Raw genomic sequence first — 25,314 nt, 5'->3', positions numbered from 1 at the left:
ATATATCCACTAGTACTAACGTGGGGCGGTAGGTAGCCTAGTGGTTAGAGCGTTGGGCCAGTAACCGAAAGGTTGCTGGATTGAATCCCCGAGCTGACAAGGTAAAAATCTTGAACAAGGCAGTTAACCTGCTGTTCCCCGTTAAGCCGTCATTGTAAATAAGAATGTGTTCTTAACTGACTTGCCCAGTTAAATAAAGGTTAAATAAAAAATAAAAAAATGTGTCCATGATATTTGTGATCTCCTTAAGGGCGTGTGGTAGTGTTACTAGTACTTTGGACTGCAGTTGTGTTCAGGTCTGGGGCTTTGGGCTCTAAAACTGCAAGAAGTGAAATGATTTGTGTGATGTGGGAACTGTCGGATGAGACAATGAGAGTCTTCAGCATGAGGGACAGTAAAGGTAAATCATAAATACTACATGAAGATTACAGTGGGTTGTGATGAACAGCCTACTTGATATCTGAAGACAATGAGAGTCTCAAGCATAAGGGACAATAAAGGTAAATCATAGATACTACATGAAAATGGCAGTTCAAAAATCATTGTATAATAAAAATAAATCCCTGTGACATCTCACATTCATAACAGTAACATATAAAAACATTTTAAAATCGTTTCACACGTTAACACACACCACACACACCTACAGCTGAAATACGTTTAGGGAAGATTTACTGAGAAAATACTTAACCAGAATGTTATGGCGGTAGATGAAATTTAGGAGTATGACGCATCTTGATGAAGTTTGGTTGTGTGATGTTGGGTAGATCAGGGGGGAGGACTTTGGATGTTGGGAAAGGAGCCCTGGAGGTACCTGCTGTCTGGCGCTGCAGAACCCCTCTGTAGATTCTGTAGAACTAGAACGGAGTAAACAGGAAGTGGGGAGTAGAACGGGGAGGCAGAGGGATGCAATAGAGAAAACACACAGGTAACAGTAGATCAAGTGGGTATATGAAATGGGTAGTTTTAGTCATCTTTACTTAGCTAACTAGCTACCTTGCAGTACAAATGGGTCACAGGAATAGTTGAGATGGACTATGGTCCCTGGGTTGTTTCTAATCACTGCAATCCACAGCAAATACTTGCATAATTCAAGGCACACAATTAGATAGTAAGACATAAAGTTAGATTACTATTAACTTACTTTAGCTACGTTAGTAGTTGTACAGTTCCCTATCATTATGTACAATAACAGTGTTGTAAAAACTAGCTAGCAGGATAACATTTCCATTATTTATAAGTGTCATCAGCAGCTGAAGAGATGCAAAGCTTACCAATCAGAACAAGCTCCGCTCAGGAAGGTAGCTAATGCTTACAGGCCCTTCCCGATAGAAAGAAACCAGAACAAAATGTAGAATTCTATATACAATGGCAAGAAAAATTATGTGAACCCTTTATAATGACCTGGATTTTTGCATAAATGTGTCATAAAATTTGATCTGATCTTGATCTAATTCACAACAATGGACAAACAGTCTGCTTAAACTAATAACACACAACTTATTGTATTTTTCTTGTCTATATTGAATACATATTTTAAACATTCACAGTGTAGGTTGGAACCCCTAGGCTAATGACTTCTCCAAAAGCTAATTGGAGTCAGGAGTCAACTAACCTGGAGTCCAATCAATGAGACAAGATTGGAGATGTTGGTTAAAGAAGCCCTGCCATATAAAAAACACTCACAAAATTTGAGGTTGCTATTCACAAGAAGTATTGCCTGATGTGAACCATGCCTCGAACAAAAGAGATCGTAAAAGACCTAAGATTACGAATTGTTGATTTGCATAAAGCTGGAAAGGGTTACAAAAGTATCTCTAAAAGCCTTGATGTTCATCAGTCCACGGTAAGACAAATTGTCTATAAATGGAGAAAGTTCAGCACTGTTGCTACTCTCCCTAGGAGGGGCCGTCCTGCAAAGATGACTGCAAGAACACAGCGCAGAATGCTCAATGAGGTTAAGAAGAATCCTAGTGTCAGCTGAAGACTTACAGAAATCTCTGGAACATGCTAACATCTCTCTTTATGAGTCTATGATACGTAAAACACTAAACAAGAATGTTGTTCATGGGAGGACACCACGGAAGAACCCATTGCTGTCCAAAAAACCATTGCTGCACGTCTGAAGTTCACAAAAGAGCACCTGGATGTTCCACACCGCTACTGACAAAACCACATCCCAACTGTAAAGCATGGTGGAGGGAGCATCATTGTTTGGGACTGCTTTGCTGCCTCAGGGCCTGGACAGCTTGCTATCATCGACAGAATAATGAATTGCCAAATTTATAAAGACATTTTGCAGGAGAATGCAAGGCTATCTGTCCGCCAATTGAAGCTCAACAGAAGTTGGGTGATGCAACAGGACAACGACCCAAAACACAGAAGTAAATCAACAACAGAATGGTTTCAACAGAAGAAAATAAGCCTTCTGGAGTTCCCAGTCAGAGTCCTGACCTCAACCCGATTGAGATGCTGTGGCATGACCTCAAGAGAGTGGTTCACACCAGACATCCCAAGAATATTGCTGAAATTAAATAGTTTGTAAAGAGGAATGGTCCAAAATTCCACCTGACTGTCGTGCAGGTCTGAGCCGCAACAACAGAAAATGTTTACAAACTATTTAATTTCAGCAATATTCTTGGGAAGTCTGGTGTGAACTGCTCTCTTGAGGTCATGCCTATATATATATATACACTGCTCAAAAAATAAAGGGAACACTTAAACAACACAATGTAACTCCAAGTCAATCACACTTCTGTGAAATCAAACTGTCCACTTAGGAAGCAACACTGATTGACAATACATTTCACATGCTGTTGTGCAAATGGAACAGACAACAGGTGGAAATTATAGGCAATTAGCAAGACACCCCCAATAAAGGAGTGGTTCTGCAGGTGGGGACCACAGACCACTTCTCAGCTTCTATGCTTCCTGGCTGATGTTTTGGTCACTTTTGAATGCTGGCGGTGCTTTCACTCTAGTGGTAGCATAAGACGGAGTCTACAACCCATACAAGTGGCTCAGGTAGTGCAGCTCATCCAGGATGGCACATCAATGCGAGCTGTGGCAAGAAGGTTTGCTGTGTCTGTCAGCGTAGTGTCCAGAGCATGGAGGCGCTTCCAGGAGACAGGCCAGTACATCAGGAGACGTGGAGGAGGCCATAGGAGGGCAACAACCCAGCAGCAGGACCGCTACCTCCGCCTTTGTGCAAGGAGGAGCAGGAGAAGCACTGCCAGAGCCCTGAAAAATGACCTCCAGCAGGCCACAAATGTGCATGTGTCTGCTCAAACGGTCAGAAACAGACTCCATGAGGGTGGTATGAGGGCCCGACGTCCACAGGTGGGGGTTGTGCTTACAGCCCAACACCGTGCAGGACGTTTGGCATTTGCCAGAGAACACCAAGATTGGCAAATTCGCCACTGGCGCCCTGTGCTCTTCACAGATGAAAGCAGGTTCACACTGAGCACGTGACAGACGTGACAGAGTCTGGAGACGCCGTGGAGAACGTTCTGCTGCCTGCAACATCCTCCAGCATGACCGGTTTGGCGGTGGGTCAGTCATGGTGTGGGGTGGTATTTCTTTGGGGGGCCGCACAGCCCTCCATGTGCTCGCCAGAGGTAGCCTGACTGCCATTAGGTACCGAGATGAGATCCTCAGACCCCTTGTGAGACCATATGCTGGTGCGGTTGGCCCTGGGTTCCTCCTAATGCAAGACAATGCTAGACCTCATGTGGCTGGAGTGTGTCAGCAGTTCCTGCAAGAGGAAGGCATTGATGCTATGGACTGGCCCGCCCGTTCCCCAGACCTGAATCCAATTGAGCACATCTGGGACATCATGTCTCGCTCCATCCACCAACGCCACGTTGCACCACAGACTGTCCAGGAGTTGGCGGATGCTTTAGTCCAGGTCTGGGAGGAGATCCCTCAGGAGACCATCCGCCACCTCATCAGGAGCATGCCCAGGCGTTGTAGGGAGGTCATACAGGCACGTGGAGGCCACACACACTACTGAGCCTCATTTTGACTTGTTTTAAGGACATTACATCAAAGTTGGATCAGCCTGTAGTGTGGTTTTCCACTTTAATTTTGAGTGTGACTCAAAATCCAGACCTCCATGGGTTGATAATTTGGATTTCCATTGATTATATATATATATACAGTGCCTTCAGAAAGTAGTCATACCCCTTGACTTACGCCACATTTTGTTGTGATACTGCCTGAATTCAAAAGGGATTAAATATATATTTTTCTCACCCATCTACAAAAAACATCCCATAATGACAAAGTGAAAACATGTTTTTATACATTTTGTATATTTATTGAATATGAAATACAGAAATATCTCATTTACATAAGTGTAAATATCTCATTTACATAAGTGAGTCTTTCTGGGTAAGTCTCTAAGAAATTTCCACACCTTGATTGTGCAACATTTGCCCATTTTAAAAATGATTCAACCTCTAAAAATTGGTTGTTGATGATTGCTAGACAACCATTTTCAGGTCTTGCCATAGGTTTTCACGTAGATTTAAGTCAAAATTGTAGCTCGGCCACTCAGGACAATTCACTGTCTTTTTGGTAAGCAACTCCAGTGTAGATTTGGCCTTGTGTTTTAGGTTATTGTCCTGCTGAAAGGTGAATTAATCTCCCAGTGTCTGGTGGAAAGCAGACTGAGCCAGGTTTGCCTCTATTATTTTGTGCTTAACTCCATTCCATTTCATTTTTATCCTGAAAAACTCCCCAGTTCTTAATGATTACAAGCATACCCATAACATGATGCAGCCACCACTATGCTTGAAAATATGGAGTGGTACTCAGTAATGTGTTGTATTGGATTTGCCCCAAACATAACACTTTGTGTACAGGAGAAAAATGTAATTGCTTTGCCACATTTTTTGCAGTATTACTTTAGTGCCTTGTTGCAAACAGGATGCATGTTTTGGATATTTTTTCTTTACAGGGTTCCTTCTTTTCACTCTATCAATTAGGTTAGTATTGTGGAGTAACTACAATGTTGTTGATCCATCCTCAGTTTTCTTCAATCACAGCCATTCAACCCTGTGACTGTTTTAAAGTCACCAAATCCCTGAGTGGTTTCCTTCCTCTCCTGCAAATGAGTTAGGAAGGAGGATGACTGCATCTTTGTAGTGACCGGGTGTATTGATACACCATCCAAAGTGTAATTAACAACTTCACCATTCTCAAAGGGATATTCAATCTCTGTTTTGTTTTTTTCTTCCCATCTACCAATAGGTGCCCTTCTTTGCGAGGCATTGGAAAACCTCCCTGGTCTTTGTGGTTGAATCTGTGTTTGAAAGTCACTGCTCGACTGAGGGACCTTACAGATAATTGTATGTGTGGGGTACAGAGATGAGGTAGTTACTTAAAAAACATGTTAACCACTATTATTGCACACAGAGTGAGTCCATGCAACTTATTATGTGACTTGTTAAGCACATTTTTACTCCTGGACTTATTTAAGCTTGCCATAACAAAGGGGTTGAATACTTACTGACTCAAGAAATGTTCAGCTTTTCATTTATATTTAATTTGTAAACATTTCAAAAACATAATTCCACTTTGACATTATTCAAAGTGTGTAGGCCAGTGAAAAAAAAATAATCACAATTTAATCAATTTTAAGTTCATGATGTAACGCAGCAAAATGTGGAAAAAGTCAAGGGGTGTGAATACTTTTGGAAGGGGGGTACCAGTACATGGGCTACCAGTACCGAGTCCTGTTTAGTAGTCTTATGGCTTGGGGGTAGAAGCTGTTCAGGGTCCTGTTGGTTCCAGACTTGGTGCATCGGTACCGCTTGTGGTGCAGTAGCAGAGAAAACAGTTTATGTCTTGGGTGGCTGGAGTCTTTGACAATTTATAGGGCCTTCCTCTGACAACGCCTGGTTCGGCCCCAGTGATGTTCTGGCCGTATGCACTACCCTCTGTAGCGCCTTGCAGTCAGATGCCAAGAAGTTGACATGCCAAGCTGTGATGCAGCCAGTCAAGATGCTCTCAATGGTGCAGCTGTATAACTTTTTGAGGATCTGAGGAACATATTCCAGTTTGTGCTAGCGAAACAGTCCTTTGGCTTAGTAACCGCTTCATTGGACCACTTCCGTATTGAGCGTGTCACTGGGACTTCCTGTTTTGAGTTTTTGCTTGTTAGCAGGAATTAGGAGGATAGAGTTATGGTCAGATTTGCCAAAGGGAGGGTGAGGGACAGTCTTGTATGCATTTTCATGCGCTTCTCCATACGCAAAGCACCGACGTTAGGAAATGATCAAGAATATGAACCTTCCGCCACCGCCTACGCCGCCACTGCCGGTACATGACGTCTTTGCATCTGAAAATCCATAGAATATTAATTAAAAAAACAGATGTGTTTTGACACGCTCAGATGATCGGTCGACAAGCAGAGTTATCCACAACCATCGCTAACTCCTCCTTCTCCTGGCACGAATCAGGGCCTACTCTCCTTAGAGCTGGCTTAGCTAGCCATCCAGGTAATGCCAGGTCATGGCAGTTAGGCTATGGGTGTGTGTGTCTGTCATGGAACCCTGGAAGGATGGATCTGGGGTCAGAGAAGCTAGTTCTTCCAGTTCTCTCATGTGTTGCTGGGGGGCTAGAATGACCCTGTGACTGGCCCTCAGGTATGGAGAGAGAGAGAGAGAGAGAGAGAGAGAGAGAGAGAGAGAGAGAGAGAGAGAGAGGTTTATAACCAGGGGCAGAGGGAACATGTTCATGTGTGTCAAGTGTTGGAAGTGTTAACAGACTGCTTGTTATTGAGTGGGTGGAGGTGGCAGCGGAGGTTTTATTAATGAGGTAGCTTGTGGAGGAATGAGACTGTGAAGGTGCATGTTAGAATATCAGGTTCTTTCTTTCTCTATGCTGGTCATAAGGGTGTATTGATGTAGGTGGAAGAGGTCCAAATGAGAATTTCCACTGAAATGACAGTACTCCAAAGAGAATTTTAGCAAATATGTTCAGGGTCAATAGAGCAAAAAAAAGATACGACACGTTTCAGGGGTGATGAATAGAGTGAAAATAAAGCAAACGTTTAAACGCTCCACGTTTTAAGCAAGGTTTGGACCACCGTGGGTCCTGACAAAGAGTATGAGACGTAAACCATGAATGGAGAGATGGAGACAGTGGCATCTATGACAGACGATCAGTGTATTAGGCTACAATTCACTGAAGAGAATCAGGCAGATACAGATTTTCAGTTAGGCTATTCACTGAAACTGTACTCGAGGACAACTCGTCTTTAGGAAAACACTACTAAACATACATCTTAATGCTGGTAATATAAGCCATTATGGTGAACTTCAGGCTTCAGTGTAAAGGCAGTTGGGTCCATTGAAATCCTGTAGATCCTAGACCAGAGGTTTGCTGTTTGCACCACCTAAATGGCAGACATCAATAGACTTCCTGCCCTGTTTTTATCATAACCTTGTATCACAGCGTTCCCACCTTGTCATGATTATTCCCCATAGGAGCCCGGCAAGGCCACTCTCATACGGTCCTCCCCAGCCATTCAATATCATTATATAACCCCTGAAGAATGGACACCATCTGAATGCATTGTTCCCCCTGCTCATTATGTGGAGGTGTTGAATGGCACAGACTGGATTGACGGCTGGGACCGTGTCGCCTCTCACCCATCCTCTCACACTCTCACTGTGAGAGTTAGGTGATGGAGGGGAGGGCAGAGGGTGGGGGAGTGTAATTCCAGGGTTTAGGTTTCACGTTGTGGTCTTTGTTGGGGGAGGGAGGTTGAGATTGTGGGAATGAAGGCTTAGCCTATTCATTCCCAAACGTATCTCTCCCCTTTCTCCTCAACCCCTTTGGTGTGAACCCTCACCCCTGCCTTGCCTTCTAAACTGTATCCCCTTTTCCGTTCTGGGAGGCAAAGGGGGAGTCATGGGGGAGGAGGATTGGATGGCATACGTTAAGAAATGTAATTAAGAGGTTAATTGGCTTTTTACATGAGAAAGCCTAACCTTAGTTCTAATATAAGGTAGAAGCATGTTTGTAGCTCCAGGCCTGCCCCATACAATACCACAGTGTATCACAGACCTGCATGTCTGTCTGGGCTATTTGTGGTAACTTTCATAATTGGATGTCTTATCAATACGACAGTGTGTCCCTGTTTACCCCTTGAGATTATACTAATAACAAGAGTCAAAGACAATATCATGAATGAATCCCATGACTGCATGGCCATAAGGCAGGGAAGGTAACCATGACGGTGCTGCTAGCTCTATAAACACTTCAATTGGTTCAGCTGTTAGTGTTTTGTACCCACACACACACACACACACACACAGGAAGCTCTTGCACAACCCTGATGGCTTTCTGGACATTTTACTGCAGGAAAGACAACGTTCCAAAAGTTTCCAACCAGAGGAGGCTGGTGGGAAGAGTTATAGGAGGACAGGCTCATTGTAATGGCTAGAGTAAATGGAATGGAGTCAAACACGAGGTATCCATGTTTTGATGTGTTTGACTCCGTTCCGTAAATTCCATTCCAGCCATTACAATGAGCCCGTCCTCCTATAACCCCTCTCCCTGTCCTGGCCCAACAAAAGCCTTCTCTGTCGAGCTGAGACACGGCTATTAGATCTCAAAGTCCATGCCACCGCCGCCCCAGGGCTGGGCCCTGGTCAGACACACACACGGTCAGCTGATGATTTCCCCCGCACCCTGCCCTGTTCTATTGGCGGACACCCTGTGTCTGATAGAGTCCAGAGAGGTGATTGGCTGACCCAGTGTGAATGGAGCAGGGTCGGGGTTGGTCATTGTTGCTCCGGTACAGAGGTGTGGACTGGAGGTGGCTGGCAGGAATACAAAGACCAGTTGAGGGTGGGAAGGTAAGCATTTGCCGTGGTGGCTACTGCACTGCTGTGTATCACCTTACCTTACGTAATTTGGTCCATACGGACACCAAATGGTGCAGGAGTGCCCACGTAGCGTACCTGCCCTGGGTCCAAGGGGAGAAGTGCAGGAGGTTACCTGTCCCACACCCTCTTTGGGGAAAAGAGCAGACCAACTCCTCTGGGTCTGGTCCAGTGAACGGCTTTGGTTCTCTTCATTCTCTCCTTATTCTCCCCTACACAATAGAAATTGGTAGTGGGGGGCGTGTGTGCATCTGGTGCCCACCCCTCCCATCCGCCCTGCTGAAAGCTCATTAAAAAGGCTTGCTGTTAATGAGCTATAGGGATCATAGAGCTGCCTTCTCATTAGAGGGGGCAGGGCTATGGCCATAGGATGCTGGCGTAGGGATTTTTGTGCCCCCAAAATGCAGTCCGCAATTACGTGAGCGCAAACCCCTGGCAACGCAGTATCCCCTACCCCTAGAAACCTTACAGCTTGCCCCTGTCCCATCCCAATTCCCTGGATATGTAGCCTTCATACCCGTCCCAATTCCCTGGCTATGTAGCCTTCTACATAAAGTTCAACTGGCCTACAGATTGAGTCACGTCACTTCCTTTTAGAAACTCCCTCCGGTTGGCGTTTGATCTGTGTGGGTCGTTTCTCTGTGGACTGACTCCAGTCATCCCGAGTTCTGAATGTTTAATGTCACAGCACTGGATGAAGGACCGTCTATGCTTGTTTACATCCGTCTGATGTTGTTGCTTTTGACTTTCAGGAGCGGGTTCGCCATTCCTACACTGAGACCAAAACACACACAGAGATCGCTTTGCCTCAATTCTTTAATGAGACTTCTCATAACCAGGTCAATGACAAAATGGTATCAAGTTTACAAAAAGACAGTGGCATAGTTAGCCTCATTGCAGTCAGCACAGACAGAGAAAATGAGTTTGAGGCATACAGCCAATTGATAACAATGGCAACGACATCTACATGTAGGAGTGCCATTTTACGTACATGACATTGGTCCCTGAACAAGTATACTCCAATCGTGTCCATCAATCATTCACATTTTACCCTATCACTACATTTCATACACAAAGCATAGAATTGTTCTTTCAAAGTGTCCGAAAAGAATGGTTCCCTGCCATCAGTGTATATAGACATAAATAATGATCATGTAAATCACAGTAGTCAGCAAATAGTTGGTGACACTTCACTCAAACCATGTTCTCAGCCACAATGGCAAATGTAGCTAAAGGTTAGCTGCATCATTGTTGTTGGCATAGGCTCACTTTCCATGCACATAAAACAGCTTGCTTATGACTTGTTACGTCATGGTTTGGATGCAGTTAGTTAGGCATTTGACCGAAGGTTCAAGTCAAGTGTTACCAAAAAATTCCCCTGGATACACACACACAGTAAACATACACAAGTGCTCATTCGGTGTTACCCACAGAACTCTCCCACCTATCAACAAGCCATTTACTGTAGCTCTCCACCCTGTAGTTCAGCAGTAGATAGACTTTTCATTTGCCAACCACTAAACATGCAGTGTTCATAAATAAGGACAAATTCTAAAAACACAGGCAAAAGAAAACATTTCAAATGGCAGCAAAACATGCATATGTAAGCTTCAAGCAGTTCAGCGTTTAAAAAAAAATGTAAACAAAGGAAAGAAAAAGATCCCCCCCAATTATCAAGCAGAAAAGGAAATAAATTCACACGTTTCATATGAAGATAAATTGCTGTTTTTTTTATACATAGGAGCTAAGGAAATCAGCAGATGAGACTTATACACATATATAAAAATAACATCCAGACACAGAGAGGAACAACACAATCTTGCTGGGCCTCGTGAGCCTCAAACTTTACATTAAGTGGCAAGTGTTGTGACATAGAAGCACATTTAAAAGGAATGACAGAAACTACAGGCAATCTATGTTTGGGTTCGTTTCCCCTTTGACCCAGTCTCCGTCCAAACAACTAGTCTTTCATTCATCCACAGAGTGAGACGACCACCATCCCAGTTGTCACCAAAGCAACGGAGCAGGATATGAAAGCCTCACTATTGTCGCAATCTCTTGACACTAGATATAAAAAAATAAAAATAATTAAACCCTTTTTTACTTTCTACATTTGACAGTTCTGATTGGTAATCATCACTATGTTGAGTGAGTGAACCAATCAATTGATCACTGGTGTCCACTTCCTATATTCTGCTGGAGCATGGTGATCAACTTCCTGTGTTCTGGTGGACTTCCTGTTCTCAAGTCCTGTTTGCCCTCCACCTTTCCATTGCATGTCTGGGTTTTGTGCTGTGGTCTACGTAGGTGGATTTGCATATGCTAATTGTCAGCTCTGGCGAGACGTGATGTACCTCAGCATTGCACAGATAGGGAATTCAGAAGAGAGCAGGATGGTACCTAGATTCCAGATAGAATTAATCCCCAGTTGAGTGCTAGGAAAGGTTCATTACATTTATATGGATATTTATGTTGGCCAAAGTGGTTGGTATGATTGAGAGTCCAAGCCAGTGCTTTTGAATGTCTTAGTCAGTGTACAAAAGTGTGAAATGGCGGATATGCTGGACCCATAGTTTACGCCAAGCCCACATCCACACTGCCTTCAGTAGGAATCTCACCCACACTATCCTCCACTATGGCTGGGCGGACAGTACCATCCACCTCCTCTTTCTGGTTCTCCTCAGCCTCCACTCCCACATCGATGGCAGCCATGTTGCTTTCTGTCTGGTCCGTGCTGGCTTCATCCTCCATCTTGATGACCAACCCATCCTCCATTTTGACAAGGGCCCAGTTGGCATCAGCTGCACTGGCCTGGGTGTAGGCCCCGACGCTGGCATGGCTCAGCCCATGCACCTTCTTCAGGTGTTTCTCCAGGGTAGCGTACACAGTGAAGGGCACCCCGCACAGCTGGCATAGGAACGGGGCACGGGCCCCGTGGGCACCGTGGGTCTTCATGTGGCGTGTGAGCTTGGAGCTCTGGGCGCATGCGTAGCTGCACAGGCCACACTGGTAGGGTCGTTCTCCAGTGTGGCTGCGCCGGTGCACCGTCAGGTTGCTGCTGTTCCGGAACTGTTTCCCACAGTACTCACAGGCCTCCTCCTTCTTCTTCTTCCCTGACCCCCCATCGTTGTTACCACTGTTACTGCTGATGACGCCGTTTCCTCCTCCTCCTCTCTGTTCGCTCTCCCTCTGCCACTCCTGGACCACCTCGATATTCCCGCCTGCAAGCCACTCCTTCTCTCCACCCGCCATCTCTCCATCCCTCTCGCTCACCCACTCCCCCCCTACCTGAGCCCTCTCCTCCCTCTCCGGACATTTGGGGGTGCAATTTCCGCTGGCGATGCCACTCTCCCCGCTGCCCCCCGTCTCTCCGCTTTCAAGTGACCCCCCTGAAGGGCTGGCGTAGGGGGACGCATGCTGGGGCTCCTCTTGACCCTCCACCACCTCTCCCTGGGGTTGGAACAGCCTGAGCAGGCTCATGTCTGGACCTCCAGGCTGGGAAGAGAGCAGGATCAGTCCAGAGCCTGGGGAGTGAGGCTTGGACTGGGATAGGTCCAACTCAGAGGTCTCCCTCTCCCCTGGTCCTCCACTCAACACCCTCTCTCCTGCCCCCTGCATTACAAATCTCCCTCTCATCCCCTGCCGACCCCCCTCATCCTCCCCTACCAGTCCCACCTCCACCCCCTCGTAGCCCCCTCCTGTCTCTCCGCGGTGACTCCTCATGTGGCGAGCCAGCTGACCACTCTGGGCAAAGGCCTGGTCACACAAGCCACAGTGATAGGGCCGCTCACATGCGTGGGTCCTCCGGTGGGCTGACAGGCTGCGTAGGGACTGGAAACCCTGGCCACACAGCTCACAGGGAAACCCCGCCTGGGCAGGTCCGCACTGGGGGAAGGAAGAGGCGGCCGGGGGGGATGGCGATGGAGAGGTGACCAGATCTCCAGCGGTGGTGAGGATGGTGGTGTTGTTACTGCCCTCAGCCAGCTCTCTCAGACAGAAGTTGAGGGCCTGTCGTTCTCTGGAGGAAGGGATAGAGCTGGCCTGAGAAGCTGGCCTGCGGTTCTGACGAGGACTGAAGATGCGGGGCAGACGCAGAATGGAAGGGTGGAAGGCAGTGGCCAGGGTGTGGCTCAGTTGACAGGGATCCAGGGTAGCTGCAGGTTTGGAGTGCTGGTGACCCCCTCTTCCCATCTTCTCCTCGTCATCCTTCTCCTGCTCCCCGTCCTCCTGGTAGATACTAAAGGAGTGTGTGTGCTGGGCGTGTTGGAGCAGGGCCCAGGCAGAGGGCAACACACACTCACACAGTTGGCAGGTAAAGCAGGACGGCTCTTCTGCCACAGAAAAAAAAAAAAAAGTTAGTAAGCAAGCCAAAAAGACATCAGCAGAAACATTTTCTTGATCTGAAAAATGTAAGGGATCTCAATAGGTTTTAATGAAACAGCACATATCAGACAGTAGGAACTATTGTGGATAGCTAAGCGGTGATAGTAGAATACTGGAGAATATAAAAAGGTACACAGCACAGAAAAAGGCAGTCTGGTTAGGGCAGTACATAGGTGCAGAGACACTAAGCCTGTTAAGTCAGTGAAGAGTGAGTGACTACAGCAAGAGGGAAGATGCTTAACATTCTCTGGTTCAGGTCTACAGGACAAGGTAGTCTGAGTTCCAAATACTTAAAAAAGAAATGCATTGTCCCTGCCTCTCTTCCTTTTTGAGACAGAAGTCAAGGAGAGAGGGACTCAGAGATAGCGAAGGCTGTTGATGGGGCCAGAAGCAGGTGAGAGATGAACGACAGAGACCGAGGCCAGCAGAAAGAGGATAGTCAAGTACATCTGGAGAAATGTTTTAAATGTGGTTAGCATTGTCTCTTAACCGAGAGCCACTCTCCAATTAAGCTGCAAATTGCTAATTAGCAGAACCGAGAAAACGAAGGCTTTATGTAAATCGGGGACTGACTCAGCCTGCTTGACAAATGAGGCCTTTCTGCATAAATCTAAATTGGAAAGAAGATCCTCAAATTGAGGGGGAAAACAGTTCTATTTTTTGTAAAGGTTCAAAGCCGACTCTGGTATAAGCCTCTTTCATGTTTCCTGAAGTCAAAATCCTTCTGTATTTTACTGGAGGGGGAGGAGAGAAAAGATGAAAAAGAAAGCAACTCTTTCTCCCTCTCCCTCCCTCCCTCTCTCTCTCTCTCTCGCGCTCTGCCTGGAGAGGATGGGAGATGTGGTGGACACATCCTTTAACTTAGCCTGAAGAGATGAGTAGAGCGGGAGAGAAGTTGGTATATTTATGAAAAGTGGGGTGAATGAGAGCGCAAAAAAAAAAAGATAAGAAAAGCGGGAGAAAGATCAAAAAGGAGGATGTAGCAGTGCGGGTCGAGAAACACCACAAAAATGTGTCACCCCTTGGATTGTACTTCAGACCCATCCTCCTACCCCTCACCCCCCCTAACCCTCCAAATCTCTCCCCGAGGGGGGGCTTTTGTCTTGGGCTCCTGGAGTGAAACACAATACCCAGCCGGTTTCTCATTCGCTCTTTCTTTCCCTCTCCATCTTTTTTGTAAGGATTCCCATTTGGCCCGGGGTAGCACTTGAATATTAAGCAGAAGCAATAACTGCTAATTAAAAATGCAGATTGGCTAGGAGCACTAACGAGCAGTAGGCAGAATCTCCTCTCCCGAGGGAGAAAGAGGGAGGAGAAAAAAGTGTGGGGGGAGATTGAAATAGGGCAAGCGAGAGTCTGTTGAAATGGGGGGGGGGGTATAATGTTAGAGATGAGAAAAAACAAACAAGTCGAATAAATAAAAATAAATGAGACAGACGCACAAGTTATTATAATCCATCACGTTCTTCCATTCTCCATCACATTTACACACATTCTAGTGTGAAGGGACACCGAGCCGTTGTGGGGATAATTGCGCTTTCAGTTTGAGTCATCTTCCACAAGCAGACATTCACATGCCAAGGGAAGCCAGGCTTCCCCAAAACATCTACCAAGAAGAATATACAATAATTTATCTTTGGTCCAATTCATATTTTCCTTCAAAATCGCAAGAAGCTGAATGTACAGTATCACACCGGAGAAAGCATCCGAGCGAGCGAAACAGCACCCCTCTGTCTCTGTATGTGTAGCCCATCTATCTGATGCTGTCTGGTCAAAAATAGTATGACATTGTTGCCGCCCGTAGTATTGAATGCAAGAGAAGCCAGCGAGCATTTAGCCTCCATAATAGCCAATCAGTGTTGAGCTAAACTGAGTGAGCTCAACTGTGAATGGTCCTGGTGCATCAACAAAAAAAAAAGTGAAGGGAAGCCAGTCACATCGAGAGCAAAACATAGACAGAAAAAAATGTTGTTTTCCTCAGTTAGTTGGCTGGTTGGCTAGTTAGCTAGCTAAAATTGGCCCTTTCCTAAATTAGCCATAAATGGAGATAGGGATTTGGACTTGTGGTTTTACTTAATTCTCCGTACTGGCTAATGATTATAACGGTGAATCTGAATCAACCATAAATTAATACATTGTTCCCCTGGCCTGAGAGGATGGAAGTTCAATATGTTACTAGATGTAGTAGGCTAATGTTAGCTAGCTGGCCTGCCACATTGATGCCCATGAAAGGACGTTAGGCTTGTGAGCAAGCACTTTAGCCAAGTAGCCTAGGTCAACAAAAACATTAAGTGTGTACGGTTTGACAGAGTCATAGACCGTTTCGTCAACATGAAAGAGAGGATGGCATTGGCGTTTCTCTACATGTAGAGTGAGTCAACATGTTCTCTACTTGAACGCACACACACAGCGAGAGAACGAGCCATGGACAGACATGATATTTGTTTACGTTGATTGGACTAAATTGTTTGATGGTATATTTTAGTTGTCATAGCATAGTTTATTTGATGATATTGAAATGGTGCTGGAATAGTGGAGGCAGCTCCTGTTTTCTTTGCGACTTGCGCTAACTCTCCGTGGTTCTAAATCAATAGTTATTTAGTAGTCTGAAAATGTTGTAAACATCAACTTGCTTGACCATGCTGTAGGTCATGTAACTGTCTGTCACATGCAATATGCTTTGTGGACTTCACCGGACAGAGGTTGCTCTCCGGATTTATGATGAAACAAAGGTGTGGTTGAATTTATTCTGCCACTGTTTTTCTTATGGTCTTGGCGCATATATCACAGTCACAAGGCATATGTACAAACAGGTTATAGAGCAAACAACGTAATTATCACAACACACAGGTTGTAATATGAAAAAAATTTAATGGGCTTGGCATCACCAGGGATTTTAGATAGACCCACAACACGTAGCGCATACAGTACCGTATCAAATCATACCACATACAAAACATTTAACTTGAGTTACTTAACCCTTGTGTTGTCTTAAGGGTAAAAAAAATGACCCGCCACTGTTTAACAGCAGAGACATTTTTTCAATTTTATGACTTTTCCTAGAATGACCCCAATATTAGAAAAAGTTAAACATTGCCTTTGTTCATATTTCCATGAAAGCTGTACACCACCAGGGTACAAAGACTGTCTTAGGGTCATTTTTGACCCGGCAGTTATAAAATAATTTACACACCACAAAAACACACACAAGAAATTGAGATTACATGTACTACTGATTGAACTCAGCCAGCAGCTCCTGGAGAGGAAGAACACCATGGTTGGCAGAGGTAGAAAGAACAAGCCTGAGCTCCCCCCTGCACTCCTCGCAACAAGGGGGAGAGAGGCCTTCTCATCAAAGTTTACCTTCACCCCCACCACCCCACTAACCAGTGGTTAGAGCATTGGACTAGTAACCGAAAGGTTGCAAGATCGAATCCCCGAGCTGACAAGGTAAAAAAAAATCTGGCGTTCTACCCCCTCTGTTCCGGCATTGAAAATAGTTAAATAAAGGTAAAATAAAATACTATATTTTTCAAAACACCACCACTGTAGTTTCTTACCTCCCAAAGAAGAACAAGAATGTGGTAGACTCCAATCAAGGTAGAGGTAGACTCCAATCAAGTTATAGAAACATCAAGGATGATCAATGGAAACAGGATAAAACGGCTGAGATCAGTGATCGTGAGGACAGGAAGCCAACCATCATCCTGGACCACAACAAAGGAGGCGTGGACAACCTGGACAAGGTGACTGGAACTTACAGCTGCAGGAGGACGACTGCCCTCTGACCCCTGGTCATCTTCTATAACATCATTGATGTGTCCTCGTACAATGCCTTCGTGATATGAAACAAGATCAACCCTACCTGGGTGCCTGATAAGTGTTCCTGGAGGAGCTGGGAAAGGCCCTTGTAACCCCACACATTCAAAGAAGGGAGCGCCTCTCCCGCACAGCAGCGCTTGTGAAAGCTGTTATGGGGGCTGAATCTTGTTCTGATCCACCTGAGGCTGCAGCAGGCAAGAGGAGATGCCAATTCTGCCCCCCAAAGAAGGACTGTAAAACAAATACTGTGTGCTGCACATGTGAGAAATACATCTGCAAAGTCCATGCACACACACTTGCATACTGTCCTACATGTGCTAATTAGAGTTGATTGATTTATGTTCTTCACGTTTTTGTTTTGTATCTATTATCTTATTTAATTCTTATTGATGTTGTTTATACACCTTGTGGGTGGGGGCAATGGTTAAAAAAATTGGGAAAAGACTAATATCTTGTAGTTGAATTCCTCATTGTACAGTATATAAGAATATAACACTATGTTGCCAAAAAAGTTCAAGACATTGCTTCCCTTCAATAAAATGCATTCAAAATGACTTTCTGCACATTTATGCTACTTTCTTAGGCTATACAAGTGCCATCTCTTGCAACAACAAAAAAAGAGTATGTTTACACCTATGCAGTACCACTTTAGTAAAGAAAACAATTAAATTGTACCCGCAAAACACCAGTCTCAACGTCAACAGTGAAGAGGCGACTCCAGGATGCTGGCCTTCTAGGCAGAGTTCCTCTGTCCAGTGTCTATTCTTTTGCCCATCTTAATCTTTTATTTTTATTGGCCAGTCAGAGATGTCTTTTTCTTTACAACTCTGTCTAGAAGGCCGGCATCCCAGAGTCGCCCAAGCACTGTTGAAATTGAGACTGGTGTTTTGCAGGTACTATTTAATGAAGCTGCCAGTTGAGGACTTGTGAGGCGTCGGTTTCTCAAACTAGAAACTCTAATGTACTTATCCTCTTGCTCAGTTGTGCACCGGGGCCTCCCACTCTTTTCATTCTGGTTAGAGCCAGTTTGCTCTGTTCTGTGAAGGGAGTAGTTCCCAGCGTTGCACGAGATCTTCAATTTCTCTCATGGAATAGCCTTCATTTCTCAGAACAAGAATAGACTGACGAGTTTCAGAAGAAAGCTCTTTGTTTCTGGCCATTTTGATTCTGTAATCAAACCCACAAATGCTGATGCTCCAGATACTCAACTAGTCTAAAGAAGGCCAGTTTTATTGCTTCTTTAATCAGAACTTCAGTTTTCAGCTGTGCTAACATAATTGCAAAAGGGTTTTCTAATGATCAATTAGCCTTTTTAAAAGATAAACTTGGATTAGCTAATATAACGTGCCATTGGAACACAGGAGTGATGGTTGCTGATGATGGGCTTCTGTAAGCCTATGTAGATATTCCATTAAAAATCAGCCATTTCCAGCTACAATAGGCATTTACAACATTAACAATGTCTATACTGTATTTCTGATCAATTTGATGTTATTTTAATGGACAAAAATGTTTTGCTTTTCTTTCAAAAACAAGGACATTTCTCAGTGACCCCAAACTGTTGAACGGTAGTGTACATAACAGTTGAACACTTTTCCACAAATACCTCCTAACATTTTAAACAACAAATCTAAATTCTAAAAATGGTTGATCGACATTAGATACACGTATTCATGCGCCAGTGACTAATTTCGTTATTAAAAAGTTATCTTGCTTTGCTTGGTTGGAGATATGGTACGGCTCTTGTGTAGTGCACATGGGTAGCTCTGTTGTGTAAGCCTTTGGGCACGGAGAAGAGAACTTACACACAGACAGAAACATTTTTAAAAAGCAGCTAGAAAGCGATAGAGGTTGAGAGCGAAAGAAGAGAGAACTTGTAAAACAGGCAGCGAGAGACCGAGAGAGAGACAGGTTGAGAGAGAGAGAGAGAACATAAAAAACAGGCAGCAAGAGAAGAGACTGAAAGAGAAAAACGTGGACAGACGGAAACAGAGCATGCAGCAGTCCCCTGAGCGTTACACAAAGGAAGGAAGTGCAAGTGGCTGTGTGAGAGAAAGAGTGCGTATGTATGTCTATGGGTCTCAGTTCCAAAAATATGCATATGAACAAAACATTTAAAAATACACTGCTCAAAAAAATAAAGGGAACACTTAAACAACACATCCTAGATCTGAATGAAAGAAATAATCTTATTAAATACTTTTTTCTTTACATAGTTGAATGTGCTGACAACAAAATCACAAAAATAATCAATGGAAATCCAATTTATCAACCCATGGAGGTCTGGATTTGGAGTCACACTCAAAATTAAAGTGGAAAACCACACTACAGGCTGATCCAACTTTGATGTAATGTCCTTAAAACAAGTCAAAATGAGGCTCAGTAGTGTGTGTGTGGCCTCCACGTGCCTGTATGACCTCCCTACAACGCCTGGGCATGCTCCTGATGAGGTGGCGGATGGTCTCCTGAGGGATCTCCTCCCAGACCTGGACTAAAGCATCCACTAACTCCTGGACAATCTGTGGTGCAACGTGGCGTTGGTGGATGGAGCGAGACGATGTCCCAGATGTGCTCAATTGGATTCAGGTCTGGGGAACGGGCAGGCCAGTCCATAGCATCAATGCCTTCCTCTTGCAGGAACTGCTGACACACTCCAGCCACATGAGGTCTAGCATTGTCTTGCATTAGGAGGAACCCAGGGCCAACCGCACCAGCATATGGTCTCACAAGGGGTCTGAGGATCTCATCTCGGTACCTAATGGCAGTCAGGCTACCTCTGGCGAGCACATGGAGGGCTGTGCGGCCCCCCAAAGAAATGCCACCCCACACCATGACTGACCCACCGCCAAACCGGTCATGCTGGAGGATGTTGCAGGCAGCAGAACGTTCTCCACGACGTCTCCAGACTCTGTCACGTCTGTCACATGTGCTCAGTGTGAACCTGCTTTCATCTGTGAAGAGCACAGGGCGCCAGTGGCGAATTTGCCAATCTTGGTGTTCTTTGGCAAATGCCAAACGTCCTGCACGGTGTTGGGCTGTAAGCACAACCCCCACCTGTGGACGTCGGGCCCTCATACCACCCTCATGGAGTCTGTTTCTGACCGTTTGAGCAGACACATGCACATTTGTGGCCTGCTGGAGGTCATTTTGCAGGGCTCTGGCAGTGCTCCTCTTGCTCCTCCTTGCACAAAGGCGGAGGTAGCGGTCCTGCTGCTGGGTTGTTGCCCTCCTACGGCCTCCTCCACGTCTCCTGATGTACTGGCCTGTCTCCTGGTAGCGCCTCCATGCTCTGGACACTACGCTGACAGACACAGCAAACCTTCTTGCCACAGCTCGCATTGATGTGCCATCCTGGATGAGCTGCACTACCTGAGCCACTTGTGTGGGTTGTAGACTCCGTCTCATGCTACCACTAGAGTGAAAGCACCGGCAGCATTCAAAAGTGACCAAAACATCAGCCAGGAAGCATAGGAACTGAGAAGTGGTCTGTGGTCTCCACCTGCAGAACCACTCCTTTATTGGGGGTGTCTTGCTTATTGCCTATAATTTCCACCTGTTGTCTATTCCATTTGCACAACAGCATGTGAAATGTATTGTCAATCAGTGTTGCTTCCTAAGTGGACAGTTTGATTTCACAGAAGTGTGATTGACTTGGAGTTACATTGTGTTGTTTAAGTGTTCCCTTTATTTTTTGGAGCAGTATATGTTTTATTGTCACATACACTGAATAGGTACATTGAAATGTGTTGTTTTACAGGATAAGCCATAGAAGGATGGCACCCCTGGTGCGAATGAGTGTTAAGTGCTTTGCTCATGGGCCCGTCGACCGATTTTTCACCTGATTGGCTTGAGTATTCGAACAAGCGACGGTTCGGTTACTGGCTCAACGCTCTCACAGCTAGGCTACCTGCCGCCCTAAAGCTCATCTAATCAGAGTCATTCAGACCATATACTATTAAATAGAATCTAGAGATTCTATTTCTATGGTTAAGACACACAATGAGAAATTGCTTGTTCACTTCTAAATACATGACCTTTACATACTGTGAGTTTAGGCCCCCTCTTACTGCCTACATAGTCCTGCTTCAGATGCCTAGTAGAAAGCCTCTTAGGTAGGAGAGCCAAGGAAGGAAACCATGGGTGCTTCTCAATAGTCATGTCACTGTTCTTCACTTGTCTCCATTCCTCCCATCTCTGTAAAGATGTTGGTGAGGACACAAGGGGAGGAAGTATCACTCAACTATTTACTATCAAAATGCACAGCTGCACTGAAAAGCCATGCAAACACATCAGAATGATGGTGACATTATCCTTCTAAACATGTTGTAATGAAGTACGACCACACCACAGCCTGTTGTGACACCATCTCATTGTCCCTCTCAGCTTAGCACAGCCAGTCCTCAAGTGTGTGCAAGCCATGTTATTGCGTGGCCAGAGAGCACAGTGCCTTGCTCTACATGTTTACCTGGCCACTTCACCTGAGAGAGACAGAGTCAAGGAGATGGAGGGGAGCTCAGGTGCACTGGAGCCCTCAGGGGCCCCCTTTGGCCTCAAAACACTGCTGCCTATCCTTTCCACACAATTACCCAGCGCGTCGCTAACTCACAGAGGCCTCCTCAGCACAGCAACGCCCAGCTAATGAGCTGGACTGGGGGGGACAGTTGTTAGAAGTGGGGGGGAGGGGGAGAAAACAACATAACAAAAAAGTCACTAATTAGCAACCTGCCGGCACTCACCTGTTCTGTTAGGCTCCATCTTCACCTTCACACTATGCTCCTCCCCTCTGGACGTGTCTGTCACTCTCCTCAGCTCCACGAACCCAGCCTCTACCTGAGTGACATCACCGCGTCGCTGTGTCCGGTTGGCTGGGGAGGGAGGGGTGTGGGTGTTGGGGGCGTGATTCCGGGAGCGGCAGCCCCCCTGTTTGTGCTGGATGAAGGCCAGGATGTGGGCGAGAGGGAAGGCCTGGCTGCACTGCCCACAGGTCAGCAGGTCACGACCCTCCTCAATACCCCTGACCCGGGGAAGGGACCCCCTCTCCTCCAATGATGGAGTGGCAGCGTCCAAGGGCTCAGGGGCATCTGAGAGATGATGAGAGACAAGTGAGGGAGAGCCAGAGAAAGAAGAGGGGGAAAGTGAAAAAGAAATTAGGGCAGGGGAGTGATACGGGAAAGGCAGCGAAGACAGAGAGAGGAAATTGAAGAGAGTCAAGAGGAACATTTAAGAAAATAGAAACTACAATGAACTTGTATATGCTGTCCATCATGTAAGATCTTACAGCAACAGGGAGGCAGTGGGTGGTCAGACAGCATGTAGATTGGGCAACTGCTGATATGGCCTTCAGAGAAAAACAACCCCTCCCTGTTTTTTTAAAAAGCGCTACTTTCGATGCTGAGCCACTCCACCCCACACGCTCCACCAGGGCTACAGAGGCAGGCAGGCTATTCCGGTCAGCTGATACTGACCACTTCCCCCTAACTAACCATTTGACAGCTCCTTTCACTGAGATGGCAGGCTGCATAGTGGTAGGTCTTCACTGACACCAGTGCTTCCTGTCTCTATTGGTGCTGTGAGTAGAAATAGATCTATTTTTAATTATACCATTCCCAAGGCCTGGGAGAAAAAAAACATCACCTGTCAACACATTCTCAATCAACTACTCAAGTGAGAGCAACAACTAGGCAAGGAACTGACCAGTTTATCAGCGAGAAAGTGAGTGGCCATGACTTGACGATGTTCAGAGTCACTCAGGGTTTGAGGCCAAATGAATTCTTTATCACTAAGAGAGTGGAGTCCAACATGAGATTACTCAAATGAAATGTGTGGTTTAGATTTAAGCACTGCTCGGGGATGTAGTCTGGTTTCCAGTTTCTGTCTCTCATCAGTGCCCTAAATGTAGGCTACAAAAGAAAAAAATGTCCATGACTCATATATGACCCAAGTCGACAACCAAAGACAAGGACGGTTAATTACCGTTGGTCAGGTTTGAGTTGTCGTACTGGCCCTCAGCCCTCTTTTACCGACTTGTGAGAGTTGAGGCCGGGAGTGAGTCAATATGGTCATGTACACACCTTAAAGCTTGGACCGGATTCACTAGGCCGAGTACAGGACAGGTACAGACAGTACAGTCGCGCTGAGTAGCTCACCGGTGGTTACTGAAAAATGTAACCTTTCCTGTTTCAGTGCTGCTCACTGTTTGTGCAGACAAGCTAGGCGCGGTTGCACGCACACCACTGAAGAGTCAAGGCTTGTGGTCAAACTAGGCACGCTCTACTGGTCTTCGTTGGGGGAACAGAGAAAAGAAAATGTGTTTCAGAGCATTTTTCAGTGTTTTTGTCAAAGGCCTCAGTGACCGGGGGAAGAATCACGATGTCATCAACGAACCCGTGGTTTAAGCAGAGCCTGTTATTTTGATATAAAAACTATATCTTTATGATAACCTACATAGGCCTATACACAAGTCAAGTGTATATGGGGTATCTAGGATATATATTTGGACGAAACGGCTATAAAGTGGAAGAGGTCAGTGGAGTTGTTGTGAGGGCAGACTATATCCTCTCCTCTCTCGCCTTGTCACACGGATACAGTGTCTAGAACACGCGGTCTGCCCCACAAGGAAGCGTTCATGTTGGCAAAAAATATGAGATAATTCAAAACAGCCCCCACAGACAAGACAGAAAGAAAAACTAGAAGAAAAAAAAGACAGGCCAGTAAAGAACCCCGATTTTTAAAAAACATTACCCATGTTTTAAGCCACCTTTTATGTGTAGTTTATGAACACATTTAATTGATTAACGTCATTTGTTGCACAGCTGATTGTAGCCTATATATAAAGCAGCTCTTTAGAAAAATATATTTGATAAAGTTAAATCATTGATAAAAGTTAATGTCAAGGTGCGCATACCCCACAAAGCCTGACTGATCCCCCCCAAAAAAGCGAAGTTTAACATGAATACATCGTATATGAAATATATAACATGCATATAGCCAACCTCTTATTAGTAAACTATGGCCATAGCCTCATCTCAGTTTACCTTGATTTGCACTCAGGTGTTGCGGTCGGCTGCCTTGTTTGCGTCTGGACATTCTGTTTAATTACACCAGGCAGGTCTGTCCGGTGTATCCACACTCCTGATCGGAATCTAACTCAATTGATCAAGTTGATAAGAATACTGTGTAGCTCAATGGCACGGACGGGTCGTGGCTCGCTGTGTACCAGCCAGTGTTCAAGTTCAGGCTACCAGCCCCGCAGCGGAGGAAAGAAGGGGCAACATGTTAGGCGCCGCCCGCCACCATACTACTCCGACCCCGACCCCGCCCTCTACACAATGTTACACACACACACACATACCTTGTTTTACTCTCACTTGTGGGGACCAAACAACTGATTCCCATTCCAAATCATATTTTACCCTAACCCTAATTCTAACCCCAATATACTTTTTTTCTTGTGGGGACCAGCAAAATGTCTCCACTTATCCTAATGTTCCTTGTTTTACTTCTGGTCCCCACAAGGATAGTAAAACCCAAAACATAACACCCACCTGGATAGTAAAACCCCAAAAAACAATACACACACAGAACCCTCATGCAATAGTGTCATCACAGTCTAGACTGGTTTGGCTTCTATAAGCAATCAATATTAGTGGCCCATTTATTTCAGGAACTATCTCATGCAATGATATTAAAATGCACGTTGCATCATACATGGGATGGTGGGAGGCAGCAATAAGACTTACAGCTGCACAGCCACTTCCTCCTTGCACCCCTAGCCTTCACGCAGCCTACTGGTTATAGCTGCCTGCTGAGGATGTGGGTGAGGAGGAAGTGGCTTTAACAAGGTCGCTGAAGACAGGTGTTTTGCTGTCCGGCTGATTTCGAAACCGAAGTAAACGGTCTGTTCGGTTCTCCTTTTGTTACTCACCAGACGGCACATAAAATACAGCGGTGGGGGGGGGGGGGGGGGGGGGGGGGACCATAGGCCTGACCTTAAACTTTTACAAAGCCAAACTAAGCAGCCTAGGCGCTAGCCTATCTTGGTTGGGAAATGATTCAGACGGATAAGGAGACAATATAGCTATAAAGTATGTTGTGAAACATCGTAAATGGCTAGCTGTAACACATGCTGAATAATGTGTAAAAGGTAGGTTATTACACGAAATAGGGTGTTTGGCGCCACCTGGTGGCTAAAAGTGGCCTGTTTAACGAGAAC

The 25,314-nt window shown here is 45.5% G+C and overlaps 1 protein-coding gene across 1 annotated transcript; it reads right to left on the bottom strand.

The window, feature by feature from the left end:
- Positions 1 to 9,695: 9,695 nt before the first annotated feature.
- LOC106612487 (BCL11 transcription factor A) lies at positions 9,696 to 24,411 on the bottom strand. The gene is made up of 3 exons (XM_014213669.3): positions 24,137 to 24,411; positions 21,839 to 22,183; positions 9,696 to 13,228 (listed from the first exon to the last, which is right to left on the bottom strand). The coding sequence occupies exons 1-3, from the start codon at positions 24,186 to 24,188 to the stop codon at positions 11,472 to 11,474; spliced, it is 2,154 nt and encodes a 717-aa protein (XP_014069144.3). The 5' UTR covers positions 24,189 to 24,411; the 3' UTR covers positions 9,696 to 11,471.
- Positions 24,412 to 25,314: the final 903 nt, after the last annotated feature.

This window comes from Salmo salar, chromosome 09 (assembly GCF_965601325.2).
Source record: "Salmo salar chromosome 09, fSalSal1, whole genome shotgun sequence".
NCBI classification, from domain to species: Eukaryota; Metazoa; Chordata; class Actinopteri; order Salmoniformes; family Salmonidae; genus Salmo; species Salmo salar.
Note: the sequence above shows the minus strand (reverse complement) of the source record. Positions and strands in the feature narration are given on the sequence as shown.